Here is a 17,528-nt window from a genome sequence, read left to right as displayed (position 1 = left end):
GTGGCACATTGGGACTGTGCTGAGCAGGAGAGGCCTGTGTTCCAAAACCCATCAGGGATTTGACAGCATCTGTTCCCCTCTCTGCTCCGGCCATGTCCATGACTCACAGAGAACATTTCTGAAAAGCTTTACAACTGTTTGCCTTATCCAGCCATGGCAGAGCTGTCCAACAACACTTAGTGGTGTGTGTGTGTGTGTGTGTGTGTGTGCGTGTGCGTGCGTGCGTGGCTGTGTCTGTATCTGTACTGGACCAAAAAGACAGCAGACTTTATAAGCCCAAACTCATTTCTAAAAAGACCCAACTTTTCTACTTTGTGTGCCGATAACTATTTTAAATATGTTTGTGCTACGAGGCTGCAACCTTGCCTCATCCTCTGACTCAGCTGAAGCTGTTTTGGTATGTTTGAGACAGAGGAGCATCTGACGTTTTCTGTTATTAAAATCTGTTTGTTTGTGCCTAATACTGTTTCTAGCTACATGCACCTCTCGTGTGTGTGTGTGTGTGTGTGTGTGTGTGTGTGTGTGTGTGTGTGTGTGTGTGTGTGTGTGTGTGTGTGTGTGTGTGTGTGTGTGTGTGTGTGTGTGTGTGTGTGTGTGTGTGTGTGTGTGTGTGTGTGTGTGTGTGTGTGCGTGCGTGCGTGGGTGCGTGCGTGCGTGCGCACCTATCCCTTTTGTTTGAAGCAATAGCTAAATATGGACCCCAATCTTAGAAGCTTGTCTTTCCCCCCATCTCTCGCTTCCCTCTCTTCCCTTTTTCTTTCTGAGTGAGGAACCAATGTGTGGGAATCAGAGCAGACTCTATTTCTCCTGTACTGTTGTCAGGAGAAATAGTGTGTGTGTGTGTACATGTGTAAGTGCGCGGTTTGGTGTTTTTTTGTGCTTTAAGAAAACTAATGCGAGTTTAATTAAAGATTAAAGTGCGGATGATTAATTGATAGAAGTCAGACTCTTCCATTTGGTACTAAACCAGGGGTGTCCAGACCACTCCATACAGTGAAAAATATGGACAGCTCCAAAAGCTTGTACATAAAATTAGATGAAACTGAAGGTTCTCACAAAAATATATATTTAAAAAAAATGTGCAACAACGTAATGATTACTGTGTTGTGTGGTGTTGTTCTCTTAAATCTATAAAGACCAAAAACAAGCCTGGTGCATATTTGTCATTCTCTTTCAGGACTCTGGACATTCCCATGTATATACTGTATATTACACAGGGAAATGTGTCCACCAACTGGAGTGCCCTAAATTGCTCTGTCTGCAAATTTGGGATGTGCATGTAAGTAGTGAGGCTCAAAGGCTCAGATGGAGCTGCTGAGGCAAAAAAACATCAGGAGTTTTTCTTGTAGTGACACAGTAAGTAAACAAACTTATTGAGAGTTTCAATTCCTTTGTGATCTAAAGGTTTGTTAGGCTGTTATGGTAGGACTAGTCTACTAGCAGGTGTTGGAGAATGGCTGTTTAACTCCACTCATATCCTTCCCCTCGGTCACTCATCTCCTCCAGCCTTGACCCACTCAGTGTTCGTAGTGTGCCATAGAGACAGATAAGTACCTCTGAAAGTTCTCATCTATGAAAAATGGAGTGTGCAGGCTCCCTTCATCAAGCTGGCTTTCAACTGGAGATTAGAACAGCGAGAGTGGAGTGCTCAGGGAGATAACGCGCCTGCTCCCAACATCTGTATTGGAAATGTTATCTTCACAGGAAACACATTATGCTGGCAAAGAAAAATAGCTCTCCTTTGCCTGGCCAAGATTAAGTCTTCATAGAAACAGATTTAACTATGCATTTATAGAGATGTATAGGCTGATATAGAAGTTTAGCAGACTGAGATCCCATGGTTAGGATAGAGACAGTTTGGCCCTGTGGTTGTGAGTAAGGCAGAGACATAAGTGATCATCAGCTATATTTATTGATGCTCTCAATAATATCTCCACTAAAACAGTACGAGCCTAAACCCAATTCAAAAACAAGGCAACATACTGAAACGAATAGTGCGGGAGTGGGCATTGAGATTACAGGTAAATAGAAAAAGAGAGAGAGAGAGAGATTTACAGGCGAACTGTAAAAAAAACAAAGAGTAGGCTTAGGGAGTACAGTATAAAGGACATTCAGGCAAAATGTATATGCATTCAAATAAATAGTCATATCATATATTCCTTCTATTATTTCCATATGTATTGGTTAACTCACTATAGAATTGCATGTAAAAAAAAAATTGAACAAAAAAGCTGCGGACGCTGATGACATCATCAGGTAGCGCCACGCTGCGATAAGGGGGAGGTGAGGTGGGGCATAGTAAGGGACAGGTAGTTAAACAGAGTGGGGCAGTTGGGCTGAGGGTCTTGCTTATGCCTTCAAGTGTACATTCACTTTCACTCTACAGATGTTGGAGTGGAGGAGGGGGCATACATGCACCTAGTAATGCCAGGATGGGGGCAGTGGGGGGTTGTCAGGGGTCAGAGGTGAAAGATCACAGTGTGGAGTCGCGACAGAGGACGATCTCCAGCTCGGTGCGGTAGAGTTTCCCCGCATCGGACAGAGCCATGATGCTCTTCTTATAGCCCACCAGACCGGTCGAGTCCAACTCCTGCAGCAAACAGGGAGAGTAACAGGGAGAGAAACAGTGAGTGCGAGTGCCTCAACCAATGATATCATTAACTATAGTGTCTACCCTGTAAACAATAATGAGCCATTAGGACGTCCCCAGGACTTCACAAAATGGTCGCCTGAAGTCATCAGGACATTGTCTCATGGTCCCATAGTTCCCGGTTGGTCCCAGGGACGTCCCAAGGACTTTTTTTTAGGACTTTCTTGGGATTTTGTGTCATGATCCCCTAAAGGCTTTTGCCTAGTTCCCGGTCACAAAGAAACATTTCCTACCCCCCCCCCCTCTGATCTTGTAAACACTGCAGGTGCAGTATGACATAATCAACCAATCAACTAATCAAAAGATGAGTCAGTATATAAGTGAAGTCTCTTGTTCTTTACCATTTTGTTCTTGTCATGTAGGTCCTTCAGCAGTGCGTCCAGCTCCTGCTCATCGATGTAACCGTTTCCATCCTAGTGAAACAATGAAAAACAGTGAAACAACAGAAAGGGGCTGGGCATCTTGTATCATATTCTCATTAAAAGAACAATCAAACACTCAGATATCCTCCCACTCAGAGTATACACAGGTAAGATCAATCATTCACAGACCAACTGCCAATTCAGTCATTACAAAGGCATTAGTATGAGACTCCTGTACTGTACACATCTTCCCTACTGTACTGTTTTCTTTGTGGAAGGTTCAGTGGCATGAATTCATGGATGTCAAGGGAAGCCAGGCTTCCCCAAAAAGTTGACCAAGAAAAAATACATTTTTATTTTATTTTTATTTTATTTCACCTTTATTTAACCAGGTAGGCTAGTTGAGAACAAGTTCTCATTTGCAACTGCGACCTGGCCAAGATAAAGCATAGCAGTGTGAACAGACAACACAGAGTTACACATGGAGTAAACAATTAGCAAGTCAATAACACAGTAGAAAAAAAATGGGCAGTCTATATACAATGTGTGCAAAAGGCATGAGGAGGTAGGCGAATAATACAATTTTGCAGATTAACACTGGAGTGATAAATGATCAGATGGGCATGTACAGGTAGAGATATTGGTGTGCAAAAGAGCAGAAAAGTAAATAAATAAAAACAGTATAAAAACAGTATGGGAATGAGGTAGGTGAAAAAGGGTGAGCTATTTACAATAGACTATGTACAGCTGCAGCGACCTGCTCGGATAGCTGATGTTTGAAGTTGGTGAGGGAGATAAAAGTCTCCAACTTCAGCGATTTTTGGTTCCAGTCACAGGCAGCAGAGTACTGGAACGAAAAAATGAGGTGTTGGCTTTAGGGATGATCAGTGAGATACACCTGCTGGAGCGCGTGCTGGATGGGTGTTGCCATCGTGACCAGTGAACTGAGATAAGGCGGAGCTTTACCTAGCATGGACTTGTAGATGACCTGGAGCCAGTGGGTCTGGCGACGAATATGTAGTGAGGGCCAGCCGACTAGAGCATACAAGTCGCAGTGGTGGGTGGTATAAGGTGCTTTAGTGACAAAACGGATGGCACTGTGATAGACTGCATCCAGTTTGCTGAGTAGAGTGTTGGAAGCCATTTTGTAGATGACATCGCATCGAGGATCGGTAGGATAGTCAGTTTTACTAGGGTAAGCTTGGCAGCGTGGGTGAAGGAGGCTTTGTTGCGGAATAGAAAGCCGACTCTGGATTTGATTTTTGATTGGAGATGTTTGATGTGAGTCTGGAAGGAGAGTTTGCAGTCTAGCCAGACACCTAGGTACTTATAGATGTCCACATATTCAAGGTTGGAACCATCCAGGGTGGTGATGCTAGTCGGGCATGCGGGTGCAGGCAGCGATCGGTTGAAAAGCATGCATTTGGTTTTACTCGCGTTTAAGAGCAGTTGGAGGCCACGGAAGGAGTGCTGTATGGCATTGAAGCTCGTTTGGAGGTTGGATAGCACAGTGTCCAATGACGGGCCGAAAGTATATAGAATGGTGTCGTCTGCGTAGAGGTGGATCAGGGAATCGCCCGCAGCAAGAGCAACATCATTGATATATACAGAGAAAAGAGTCGGCCCGAGAATTGAACCCTGTGGCACCCCCATAGAGACTGCCAGAGGACCGGACAGCATGCCCTCCGATTTGACACACTGAACTCTGTCTGCAAAGTAATTGGTGAACCAGGCAAGGCAGTCATCCGAAAAACCGAGGCTGTTGAGTCTGCCGATAAGAATTTGGTGATTGACAGAGTCGAAAGCCTTGGCGAGGTCGATGAAGACGGCTGCACAGTACTGTCTTTTATCGATGGCGGTTATGATATCATTTAGTACCTTGAGTGTGGCTGAGGTGCACCCGTGACCGGCTCGGAAACCAGATTGCACAGCGGAGAAGGTACGGTGGGATTCGAGATGGTCAGTGACCTGTTTGTTGACTTGGCTTTCAAGACCTTAGATAGGCAGGGCAGGATGGATATAGGTCTATAGCAGTTTGGGTCCAGGGTGTCTCCCCCTTTGAAGAGGGGATGACTGCGGCAGCTTTCAATCCTTGGGGATCTCAGACGATATGAAAGAGAGGTTGAACAGGCTGGTAATAGGGGTTGCGACAATGGCGGCAGATAGTTTCAGAAATAGCGGGTCCAGATTATCAAGCCCAGCTGATTTGTACGGGTCCAGGTTTTGCAGCTCTTTCAGAACATCTGCTATCTGGATTTGGGTAAAGGAGAACCTGGAGAGGCTTGGGTGAGGAACTACGGGGGGGCGGAGCTGTTGGCCGAGGTTGGAGTAGCCAGGCGGAAGGCATGGCCAGCCGTTGAGAAGTGCTTATTGAAGTTTTCGATAATCATGGATTTATCGGTGGAGACCGTGTTTCCTAGCCTCAGTGCAGTGGGCAGCTGGGAGGAGGTGCTCTTGTTCTCCATGGACTTCACAGTGTCCCAGAACTTTTTGGAGTTGGAGCTACAGGATGCAAACTTCTGCCTGAAGAAGCTGGCCTTAGCTTTCCTGACTGACTGCGTGTATTGGTTCCTGACTTCCCTGAACAGTTGCATATCACGGGGCTATTCGATGCTATTGCAGTCCGCCACAGGATGTTTTTGTGCTGGTCGAGGGCAGTCAGGTCTGGAGTGAACCAAGGGCTGTATCTGTTCTTGGTTCTGCATTTTTGAACGGAGCATGCTTATCTAAAATGGTGAGGAAGTTACTTTTAAAGAATGACCAGGCATCCTCAACTGACGGGATGAGGTCAATGTCCTTCCAGGATACACGGGCCAGGTCGATTAGAAAGGCCTGCTCACAGAAGTGTTTTAGGGAGCGTTTGACAGTGATGAGGGTGGTCGTTTGACTGCGGCTCCGTGGCGGATACAGGCGATGAGGCAGTGATCGCTGAGATCCTGGTTGAAGACAGCGGAGGTATATTTGGAGGGCCAGTTGGTCAGGATGACGTCTATGAGGGTGCCCTTGTTTACAGAGTTAGGGTTGTACCTGGTGGGTTCCTTGATGATTTGAGTGAGATTGAGGGCATCTAGCTTAGATTGTAGGACTGCCGGGGTGTTAAGCATATCCCAGTTTAGGTCACCTAACAGAACAAACTCTGAAGCTAGATGGGGGCGATCAATTCACAAATGGTGTCCAGGGCGCAGCTGGGAGCTGACGGGGGTCGGTAGCAGGCGGCAACAGTGATAGACTTGTTTCTGGAGAGAGTAATTTTCAAAATTAGTAGTTCAAACTGTTTGGGTATGGACCTGGAAAGTATGACATTACTTTGCAGGCTATCTCTGCAGTAGACTGCGACTCCGCCCCCTTTGGCAGTTCTATCTTGACGGAAGATGTTATAGTTGGGTATGGAAATCTCTGAATTTTTGGTGACCTTCCTGAGCCAGGATTCAGACACGGCAAGGACATCAGGGTTAGCAGAGTGTGCTAAAGCAGTGAGTAAAACAAACTTAGGGAGGAGGCTTCTGATGTTGACATGCATAAAACCAAGACATATTTCGTCGCTCTGTGTTTTATAAATTTCCTTCAATTCACAAGAGGCTGAAATGAATATATCTCACCGGAGAAAGCATCCGAGCAAACCAAACAGCCCCCCTCTGTCTCAGTATGTGTAGAGTATCTATCTGATGCTCTCTGGTCAAAAACAGTATGACATTGTTGCCACCCATAGCATTGAATTCAAGGGAAGCCAGCGAGCATTTGGCCTCCCTTGATAAAAAAATACATTAAATTAGGGATTTGGACTTGTGGTTTTACTTAATTCTCTGTACTGGCCAATGATTATAATGGGGATTCTGATCCATCCATAAATTCATACATTGTGCACCTGACCTGAGAGGATGGAAGTTCAACATGTAGCTCGATGTAAACTCTTAGAAAAAAGGGTTTCAGAAGGGTTCTTCGGCTGCCCCCACAAGAGAACTTTGGAAAGGATTCTACATGATAGGTTCTACCTGGAACCAAAAATATATATGCCATTTAGCAGACGCTTTTATCCAAAGCAACTTACAGTCATGTGTGCATACATTCTACGTATGGGTGGTCCCGGGGATCGAACCCACTACCCTGGCGTTACAAGAGCCATGCTCTACCAACTGAGCTACAGAAGGACCATGGTTCTTCAAAGGGTTCTCCTATGGGGATAGCCGAAGAACCCTTTTAGGTTCTAGATAGCATAATTTTTTCAAAGAGTGTAGTATGCTAATGTTAACTAGCTGGCCTGGTGTATTGTTGTCTATGAAAGGAAGCTAGCGAGCAAGTATTTTAGCAAGATAGCCTAGGACAACAAAAACTAAAAGTGTGTACTGTATGACAGAATCATAGACCGTTTCGGCACACACACACACACACACACACACACACATAAATCAGTAACATTGACAGGCAGGTCCTGTTTTCTTTGTATCTTGCAATAACTCTCTGTGGTTCTAAATCGATAGTTGTTTAGTAGTCCAAAAATGTCAGAAACAATAACCTGCTTGACCCTGCTGTAGGTCATGTAACTGTTATATGTTCTGTGGACAGATGTTGCTCTCCGGTTTTGTAATGAAACAAATGTGTGGTTGAATTTATTCTGCCACTGTCTTATTATTGTCTTGGCATTTAGGCCTATATATCACGATGTCAAGGCATATGAACTAACAGGTTATAGAGCAAACAACGCAGTTATCACAACACATAGGTTGTAATATGGCTTTTTTTTCTGGATTGGCTTCCCCCTTCATTTAACCCATGCACCGCTACTGGGAAGGTTACCAAGGTAACACTAACAAAATAAATGATACAGACGCAGGTGTGTCTGGAGTATTTACCTGTGCAAGTGACCATTTGCATGGAGCTTGTAGCTTGAGTGACAGGGATACAAACAATCTCTCTCACACACTCTCCCACCCATACACCCTCCCTGTAAATATGTCTACTGTGCTCATTTACCTTGTCATAGAAGGTGAAAATTATGTTGAACTGCTCTGCTGAAAGCTTGCATCCCTGGAGAGACGGAAAAAACAGTGAAAGGAAAGGAAAAAAATAATATCTATTGTATATGATATATATTCACTGAGTTCACCAAACATTAGGAACACCTTCTTAATATTGAGTTGTAGCACCCTGGGAATGCCTGCATCTGTTCCTCACAAACTGGAGTCTAACTGGTTTCATTAACGGGCCTGCAGAACTGACAGACAGGTGTGTGTGTGTGTGTGTGTGTGTGTGTGCGTGCGGGCGTGTGTGTGTGCGTGCGTGCGTGCGTGCGTGCGTGCGTGCGTGCGTGCGTGTGTGCGTGTGTGTGTGTGTGTGTGTGTGTGATAAACAGTTTAATCCTCGTACAGTGAAAGCAGTAAAGCTGAATTGTACCATAGATCTGCCTACATACATATTGTATGAGCTTTACCTTAGGGTTATAGTCAAGACTGCTTTAATTCACATAGTGACCGACTCTTTCACAAATGACTACATTGCCCCAATTCCTAAAGGATTTTGTGTATGGGGTGGGGTGTGGGGGTGTGGTCTCACCTCGAACTTGAGCAAGAAATTTTCCTGAACTGGCAGCAGCCTTAAATGAGATAAAAGAAAATCCTTCACATTCAGATTCTTTACTTCAAAATGGATTTAAGTATAACACAGAGAGTCTCTCAGTGAACAAGACACACATACACTCACCTGGCCATTTCAGACAGGCCCAGTTTCCCATCACCATTCAGATCAAACATCTTCAGCTGGAGAGTGAAATGCAACAGTGAGTGGCGTAACATTACTACACGGTGTTAAACCTGTGTGTTTGTGTACACATGTACAGTATGTGTGTCACACTCACGATTGTCTGTGTGTATTCGTTGAGTTTCTTGTCATCGTAGTGTCTGTTGGCCTTCTTCAGAAGATCTGACAGGAAACCCTGAGGAAGACAGATCCTCGTTACCCCACTAACTGGCTCAATGACCCAACATTAAAGTTTAAGGATGAGTGCTCAGGGGTCCTCCTCTGACAACAAGCACAAGTCCTTGGAAATTGACTAATGAAGGTTATGAATGTTTAAAAGCTTGACACATTTGTTTACCTTCAGTTCATTGGCTTCGATGTATCCACTGCGATCAGTGTCATACCTTCTCCATGCCTGTAGACAGAGCATTTTTAACATCTCATTACAACACAGTACACATGCATTTAAACAGAGATTAAGAACTCTAAAGCCTTAAAACCCTCTTTACTTTAACAACAAGTGGAAAAGTCATGATGCTATAATCGGTAGAGAGAATGTAGCCAGACGGAGATAGAAGAGGATGAGAGTTAGACAGAAAAGTATATAATTTGTGTTGTAATCTACCAGCTGACCCGTGTCTAGAGTGAAAACCTTATCAAAGATGGATGCCCAAACTACATCACCCCTCCCCCACCCCCCACCCCCCACCCCCCACCCCCCCACTCTCCTGCAGTAAGCCTGCAACCAATCCATAATGTATGGCAGTCTGAGAATAGCTTCTGTGTTCCCCTCCCCCCTCCACTTTTAACACGGGGTAGCCAGCACACTGGACCACTGCAAAACCCCTTCCTTCTGTCTATCCTCTCTTCTCCTTACTTTGCGTGTCTCCACCAACAGAGAACAGTTAAAAGGAGCCCCCCTCCCTCTCTCTCTTTCTCTCTCTAGTTATTTCTAGATATAAAACACTTTAGACAAGGAGATGCCTGTTTCCCTGATATTTCTAAGCTCTCTTGGAATTGATTCTGTGTGTGTGTGGATGGATGTGTGTTGGTTTTTGTGTATGGGACGAAGTGATCAGACTTAGCAATACACCAAAAGGTTATCTGTATCGGAGAGCAATGATAGCAGGAGTCATCTTTGGTGATAGATATACTGTACAGTGCAGTGGGCTTACACACACACACACACACACACACACACACACACACACACACACACACACACACACACACACACACACACACACACAGACAGACACAACTTACCGCCATGAATTCTACACTGGATCCCACAAATGTTCTGAAACAAAGCAGGAAGTTCTCCTCTGTGGGCAGAATCTGAGCTAACTGGAGAGAAAGAGAGAGAGAAAATATATAGAGAGAGGATTAGTACACTTGGCTAGCAACTCAATATTAAAGCGGATTTCAACAACAACACTGTGTACAAAACAAATAACATATATGCAGATATAGCATCAGAGGTAAACATAAAAAGTAAGCAGACATTTCAACAGAGGAGTTTGAATGTGCTTGTGTACAGTATGAGTCTTACTTCTGACATCTCGATTCTTCCGTCTGCATTCTTGTCAAATTTCATCATGAATTCCTTCATTTTCTCTCTAAAGGCAGCATGTGTGGGATCCTTGAATAGGCAAACACACACACAAACACACAGAATAAATCAAAAACGACTAAAACAGAGACTTCCTACCTAACGACTCTCTATGATGATGAGTTGTTAGAGCATATTATATCAAATTGTCTAGTCTATTAGCCTATCTAGAAGCCTGAATATATCATGGATGATGACAGTCAAGTAAAGTGGACCATTTTCTCATTTAAATACAATGTTTACGGTTGCCTCGACTAGGATGGAGTCAGTCACTCACTTTAAGGCAGGAAGGAAGGATGCATTTTCAAAGTATTCAAACCCACTCACCACGCCTGTTCCTCTCCGCGCAGTCTCTAGCTGCCGGAAGAAGTTCTCCAGCTCCTTTCCCTCGATGTAGCCATTTCCTGTAGAACATACCCAAGGGTTAAAGGTCATTCCTGGGATCAGTGTGATGGGGATTACATTGACTTTTGAACCTGTGGAAAACATAATAGTTACATGGCACTTTCTCAATTTATCTTTCTTGATTCCTCGCATCCTCTCTCCTCACCTCCTTCGCAAATCCTATTGGAGAAAAAAGTAAAGGGAGGGACCTTGGACCTTCTTCTCCAATACAGCTGATGTGAATTGAGATAGAACCCTGGTATGTAGTGTGTTTCATTACTGTAAAAAAAAACAGGGTTCAATATGGAGGCATTTTTAAGCCATTTACTAAACAAGTAGCTCAATGAAAGTCCAGAACAACGAGTCCACAAGGAGTCCAGAGATTCAAGTGTTGTATAGCACCACCATGACTGTTTGCATACTCTAAACGATATGGAAACATTTTGACAAAAACACTCTCATTATCTAGCCTAATGCTACAGTCACACGATATTGTCCATCTGCCCAACACGACTCCCACAGGAGTACAGTAGCATAACATTGAGTCACGTATTTATATCCAACACACACACACACACACACTGCTGAGCTCCCTGGTCCTTACTAGGATTAATCTGATATCCCAGCAAAACCATCAGGCCCAGTATCTGATGGGAGGATGAGATTGAGGGAAGAGGAGAGAAATGGAGGGAAGGTCGGAGGTAGGGATCTGAAAGGGCAGGGGCTTAATGTGACTTATTGTGTCATAGCACCATAGGAATAAAATGATAGCGGAATTCACGGGGAAGAAAATGATGGAGAGGGGAAAGAGATTTGATACTTGATAAGTGTGTGTGTGTGTGTGTGTGTGTGTGTGTGTGTGTGTGTGTGTGTGTGTGTGTGTGTGTGTGTGTGTGTGTGTGTGTGTGTGTGTGTGTGTGTGTGTGTGTGTGTGTGTGTGTGTGTGTGTGTGTGTGTGTGTGTGTGTGTGTGTGTGTGCACACTGTAGGTGCAACCAACATGCTGTGGATACTTAAGGTTGATTGAGAATATAACAGGCTCCTAATTGTCTTGGCCGATCAGATCTCTAACGGTTTGTACTCTGTGAGTTCCCCCAGGTCTGTGCTCTGTGAGTTCCCCCAGGTCTGTGCTCTATGAGTTCCCCCAGGTCTGTGCTCTGTGAGTTCCCCCAGGTCTGTGCTCTGTGAGTTCCCCCAGGTCTGTGCTCTATGAGTTCCCCCAGGTCTGTGCTCTGTGAGTTCCCCCAGGTCTGTGCTCTGTGAGTTCACCCAGGTCTGTGCTCTATGAGTTCCCCCAGGTCTGTGCTCTATGAGTTCCCCCAGGTCTGTGCTCTATGAGTTCCCCCAGGTCTGTGCTCTGTGAGTTCCCCCAGGTCTGTGCTCTGTGAGTTCCCCCAGGTCTGTGCTCTGTGAGTTCCCCCAGGTCTGTGCTCTGTGAGTTCCCCCAGGTCTGTGCTCTGTGAGTTCCCCCAGGTCTGTGCTCTGTGAGTTCCCCCAGGTCTGTGCTCTGTGAGTTCCCCCAGGTCTGTGCTCTATGAGTTCCCCCATCGGGGAGATGAGAGAAACACTCAGAGGCCATCAAACACACGGGAGAAAAACACATCACACACCACCCTACAGGCAGATAGAAAAGGAGAAACAGAGAGAGAGAATGGGAAGAGATAGCTAGGAGATGCAGCAATAGAGAGGGGGGGGGGTAAAGAGAGGGAACTACATTATTGTAGTTAGCTCAATGTTGGGAGAAGGTAGGGGTTCTGCATTAGTCACATGACCAAAGCACTGCTCGCATCTGGAAACTTTACGCAGATCAGGGTGGCATTTACAAATGGGAAGTGTGGAAATTCTCTGGTAATGTTGCCACAGAATGATATTTAAAAACAGGTATCGCCTGCAGCTCAGAAGGCATTAGAAACATATTCACAGTGGAATGGCTTTGTGCCTGGGGGATTGACAGTGGGGGGTCAGGTAGATGTTTATTGGGGCACTAGATATTCTGTAGCAACATTCACAAACATGACAGGCATGTGACTGGCTACGCATGGTGTACAGCAAGTTTGCTGACAACAAAATAGTTGTAGGCCTGATAACCAACAATGACTAGTTCACCTATAGGGAGGCGATAAGTGAACTGGCATTGTGGTGACATCATGACAACAACCTTTCCCTCACTGTCAGCAAAACAAAGGAGTTGACTGTTGACTTCAGGAAGCAGAGGAGGGAACATGCCCTGATCCACATCAACGGGACTGCAGTAGAGAGAGTCACTAGTTTTATGTTCCTCAGCATCCACATCACAGAGGACTTTTCTTGGACCAACAACGCCACCACTCTTGTCAAAATGGTGCAACAGCACCTCTACTTCCTAAGGCAGCTGAAGAAATTTGACATGTTGCTCCAAATACTACCGCTGAACCATCAAGAGCGTCCTGAGCGGTTGATTCACGGCCTGGTATGGGAATTGCTCCGTTCACGACCGCAAAGCCCTCCAGCGGGTGGTGAAGACGGCTGAGTGCATCACTGGTACCATGCTTCCACCCATCCAAGACGTCTACTTGAAACTGTGCCTGAGGAAGGCACTCAGCATCATCAAGGACCCCACACACCCCAGCCACGAGCTGTTCTCTCCCTTACCTTCAGGCAGACTGTTTCGAAGCATGTGGTCTAATATCAACAGGCTCACTTTTTTGTTTTTATTCTTATTTTTTTACTGTTTTTTTATCGTTGTTGCATTGTAGAAAAGGAACCTGCAAGGAAGCATTTCGTTGGACGATGTATACAATACGTATCCCGTACAACTAATAAAACTTTCAACGTAAAACTTTTAACTTTGTGTTTTGTATTTGCTAGGTAAATCACCATCTGTGCATCGGCTCGGCTGGTCTTTGAGATGTAAGCAAATCACTGCAGAAACACAAAGCTTTGTGTATGTAAATAAATCAGCCCATCAGGTGGAGGGACTGAGGGCTGTCTCCTCTCTATATCAACATGTCATCACTCCACAGAAGCACAACTAAACATATTCCTGTACTGTGTGGGAGGGAAGTGAATGAGTTGGCTGGTTAACTGTGTAAAGAAGTTTCACCAGAGACGTGGATATTATGCTAGATATGTGCAGACCATCACAAACAATTCTAATTGCTCTTCCCAATGTGAGGATTTAATGTGAATTATGCCCATGTCTTTACACAGGGCCGGACTTGGGCATAGGCGGTTTGTCTACGGGACGTAGGGGGCCCCTGACCCAAAAAGGAACTAATTCTTACTGTTGAGAATTTGAACAGCAGAATACACAAAGCGCAATTTCGAAATGTGGTTGTGCATCAGCATTTTTCCTCTTGTTATGTCAGTCACTGACAGCACTCAATTAGCCCGAGAAGCTACACATTTTTAGATTGGTAAATTAGTCTACCCTGCTATCTAAATTTGTGGTAATAATAAATAAATTACCGAACGGGAACGAAGGGCATGTGCATAGGGGCCCTGCCCATTGATTTTGTTTGCCACTCTCACTCACAAATAAAATTGCATGAAATTAGTTAGATATTTGCTATAGTTTATTTTTCGTCCTATGGCAAAATGTGTATAATTGCAGAAAACTTGCTTTAAAACGGCAAAATGCCTATGCCTTATGGCAAAATGTGTGGAATTACAGGAGAATAACTTTAAAAATGTATGAATATTTCTGTGGTCAAGTGGGGAGCCACTAAAATATTTTACCAGCGAGATGGTAGGCCCCCCAACCAAATCTCGTATAGGGCCCCAAAAGGCTTGAACCTGTTCATACATTTTCCAGTTATGTTAGACAAAGATGTCTTGTTTCCTTGCATGTAATAATATTTGGTGTGAAGAGTGGAATAATGCATGCGCTTCCCAAATATCATAGGCCTATTCTCTAGTCCACACACAGACACATTCTGCACACACCATAACACACACACACCATACAAGGCCTGTCCTAAGAGTGAATCATCTGAAGTTTTCAATCCCACTTTATCATGTATGAGACTATGGACACAGATTGGCACACGGATTCGGCTTGACAGACCGACACAAACCCGCTTGGCCGCAATATGTTTCTGTTAACCACCTCTGCCTCTCACAGATGGATCACTGGCACGACATCCCTGAAAAGCCTTAGATGCATTCATGTATTCACAGCGAACAGTGAGACCTATTTTTACATTCCACAAACTATAATTTGTGGAATTAAAGTGTGTGTGTGTGTGTGTGTGTGTGTGTGTGTGTGTGTGTGTGTGTGTGTGTGTGTGTGTGTGTGTGTGTGTGTGTGTGTGTGTGTGTGTGTGTGTGTGTGTGTGTGTGTGTGTGTGTGTGTGTGTGTGTGTGTGTATGTGTGTGTGTGTGTAATTGCACTCATTCCTCATCCCTGGCTCTACTACTTCTAGGTCCATTCCAGTCCAGTGCACGCCAGGGATGCGTATGGCTTAGTTGACCCGATGGGCGGATTTAACCCTCGGCTGGGGCAGTGGAGTGTTTGAGCGGCTCGGAGAATCCATGCGCTTGCTCAGGTGTGACTGTTTACACGCTCTAGGTGAGAGGCTGCAGAGCTCAAAGTGAGCGCTATGGGGCGGAAACATGGCAGGCCTGCACAATGTCACAGACTTTTTCACACATCTTTACACACTTCAACAGGCGCTTGTTTAGCTGAGCCCTCAGTAAGTCTAAACGGGCCTAGCCCAGCGTTTTGTTGCCAAGCAGAACGTCTCCAACGGCCCTAAGGGACCACCATGGGATGGGGGAGAAGGATTCAACATGCTTTGCGCAGTGCAGAAATGAATGCATGGATGGATTAAAGAAAGAAAACGCAGTGCTATACCATGCAATATATTCAAATCCAAAAACGTAAATGAGAGATACTGAGTCATGGGATTTAGCAACTCGTATAGCTGCTGTTATAATCACTGTTTCGATTTGCAGTCAGTCACACCCATAGCCGCCCAGTATCTAGTGCGTGCACTCCCCCTCCCTTCTCTCTCTCTCCCGCTCCACTCCTTCCCATTCCCAGACCGGACACGGCAAGCTGCCTGTCAATACACCGCGCCTGGCAGAAGCCCCGGTGATGACATAGGCTACTGTAGATTCATTCATAGGAGACGCGCGGATCCGGTTGCCTCGTTGGGGTCGCTACAAGCCAGGCACATATATAATTCCAGCGATCAAACAGCGCTAAAAACATCCACTCCGTTTTGCACACACGTCACCACTCTATATAATAAATGATCTAGCAAGAACAACGCATGTTTACCCACAAAGAATGTAGTGCTGTATTAGACTTTCGTGTTTTACGCACAGAAAATAGTGCCACAAATGTGGTCCAAAGCAGCGCCCTTCTGTTCCACAGCTTGGCCCGGTTTGATGCGTAAACTGAGGAAATAAAATAAAATGATGAATAACAAATATGGTTATAGGGGATTATATGTAGCCTACGTGTCGACTGAAATCTCATATAACGCTCGTGTGGGAAAAATGCACAAACTGAACTATTTGAAAATGCTTTTCTACTTTGCTACTTCAAAATATGTTTCCTTACCTGACAGTTCTGCAACAAATATCGACAAACCCCACAAATGCCCCTTTATACAACTTCAATATGCTAATTGTGCAATTAAAGTTAAAAAAGGAGTGTCAGGTTAAAAACCTTTCCATTAGTGCATGATCACGGAACAGGGTACAGGGCACAGGGACCTCTGACTGACAATCACAGCCAAGATTCCCAAGACGCTGTTTAAATAACAACCCATATGCTCCTCTGTCCCGCAGTACAATACACAGGACTTCCTACCCTCATCTATCACATCTGCTCACTTTCTCTGTCCCACCAAGCACTAGCCTATAAATTTAATAACTATCCAACCATTCTGAATTTACAACCAGCCTACTCCTATGATATGCCCATAGTCCAGTCCTGCCCAAGTTTAACCCCTTGGCCGTAGCAGTACTGACCGTCTGCGTCGAAATGTTTCCAGATGTCGAGAAACTGCGCCGCGGTGAGCTCTGCCAGGTGGAGATGAGGGGGCTGTTGTGCTTGACTCGCCATCGTTGAGTCGCTGCTGCTTTTTCTTCTTCTTCAGGAGTTAACTTGTTCCCAGTCTGATCCAGATCCTCTCCAAACTGTCAGCGGCTCGCACTCAGCCGGGGCTTTTAAACCCCCCCGCGGCGCATGCACTTTTCACGCTGACAGAACGGGGGCGCAGCGGCTCTGAACCCGCATGTACTCTGAGCCAAGGAGTGTGAGAGCCTGCAGGAGCTGTACTGATCTGTCACTGCCTCCAGAGGGATGAGAGATACTCAATGGCACTGTCCATGCAGGCTCTGTCCATACAGAATAACACGGGCAGTTCTCTCTGGTGATTGGAATTATGGAAATATAATCATACAGAGAAAGGCCCCATATACTGGCACTCATGAGCCAAAAATTACATCAAAGCATTCCATCACATAGTCTGTCCCATCAAACAGGCCAACACCTCAGGAAGACAGTAGGAATCCAACTAAGTGTGTGTGTGTGTGTGTGTGTGTGTGTGTGTGTGTGTGTGTGTGTGTGTGTGTGTGTGTGTGTGTGTGTGTGTGTGTGTGTGTGTGTGTGTGTGTGTGTGTGTGTGTGTGTGTGTGTGTGTGTGTGTGTGTGTGTGTGTGTGTGTGTGTGTGTGTGTGTGTGTGTGTGTATGCTCTGGTAATGAGTATTTATCTCTCTGCTCTAACAAATTCCTCACCATTGATCTTACTGTACTTATCAAGTATCACTTTGAAAAAAGACTGTACTATCCCCT

The 17,528-nt window shown here is 45.1% G+C and overlaps 1 protein-coding gene across 1 annotated transcript; it reads right to left on the bottom strand.

Moving 5' to 3' along the window:
* Positions 1 to 1,893: 1,893 nt before the first annotated feature.
* LOC118362477 (calretinin-like) lies at positions 1,894 to 16,881 on the bottom strand. The gene is made up of 11 exons (XM_052482165.1): positions 16,702 to 16,881; positions 10,685 to 10,761; positions 10,298 to 10,387; positions 10,012 to 10,092; positions 9,104 to 9,160; positions 8,864 to 8,941; positions 8,710 to 8,765; positions 8,563 to 8,602; positions 7,984 to 8,037; positions 2,992 to 3,063; positions 1,894 to 2,590 (listed from the first exon to the last, which is right to left on the bottom strand). Exons 1-11 carry the CDS (start codon positions 16,793 to 16,795, stop codon positions 2,474 to 2,476), a joined length of 816 nt encoding a protein of 271 aa, XP_052338125.1. The 5' UTR covers positions 16,796 to 16,881; the 3' UTR covers positions 1,894 to 2,473.
* Between the last annotated feature and the right edge of the window lie 647 nt (positions 16,882 to 17,528).

This window comes from Oncorhynchus keta, chromosome 2 (genome assembly GCF_023373465.1).
Source record: "Oncorhynchus keta strain PuntledgeMale-10-30-2019 chromosome 2, Oket_V2, whole genome shotgun sequence".
Lineage (NCBI taxonomy): Eukaryota > Metazoa > Chordata > Actinopteri > Salmoniformes > Salmonidae > Oncorhynchus > Oncorhynchus keta.
This window is presented reverse-complemented; position numbering and strand designations above follow the sequence as displayed.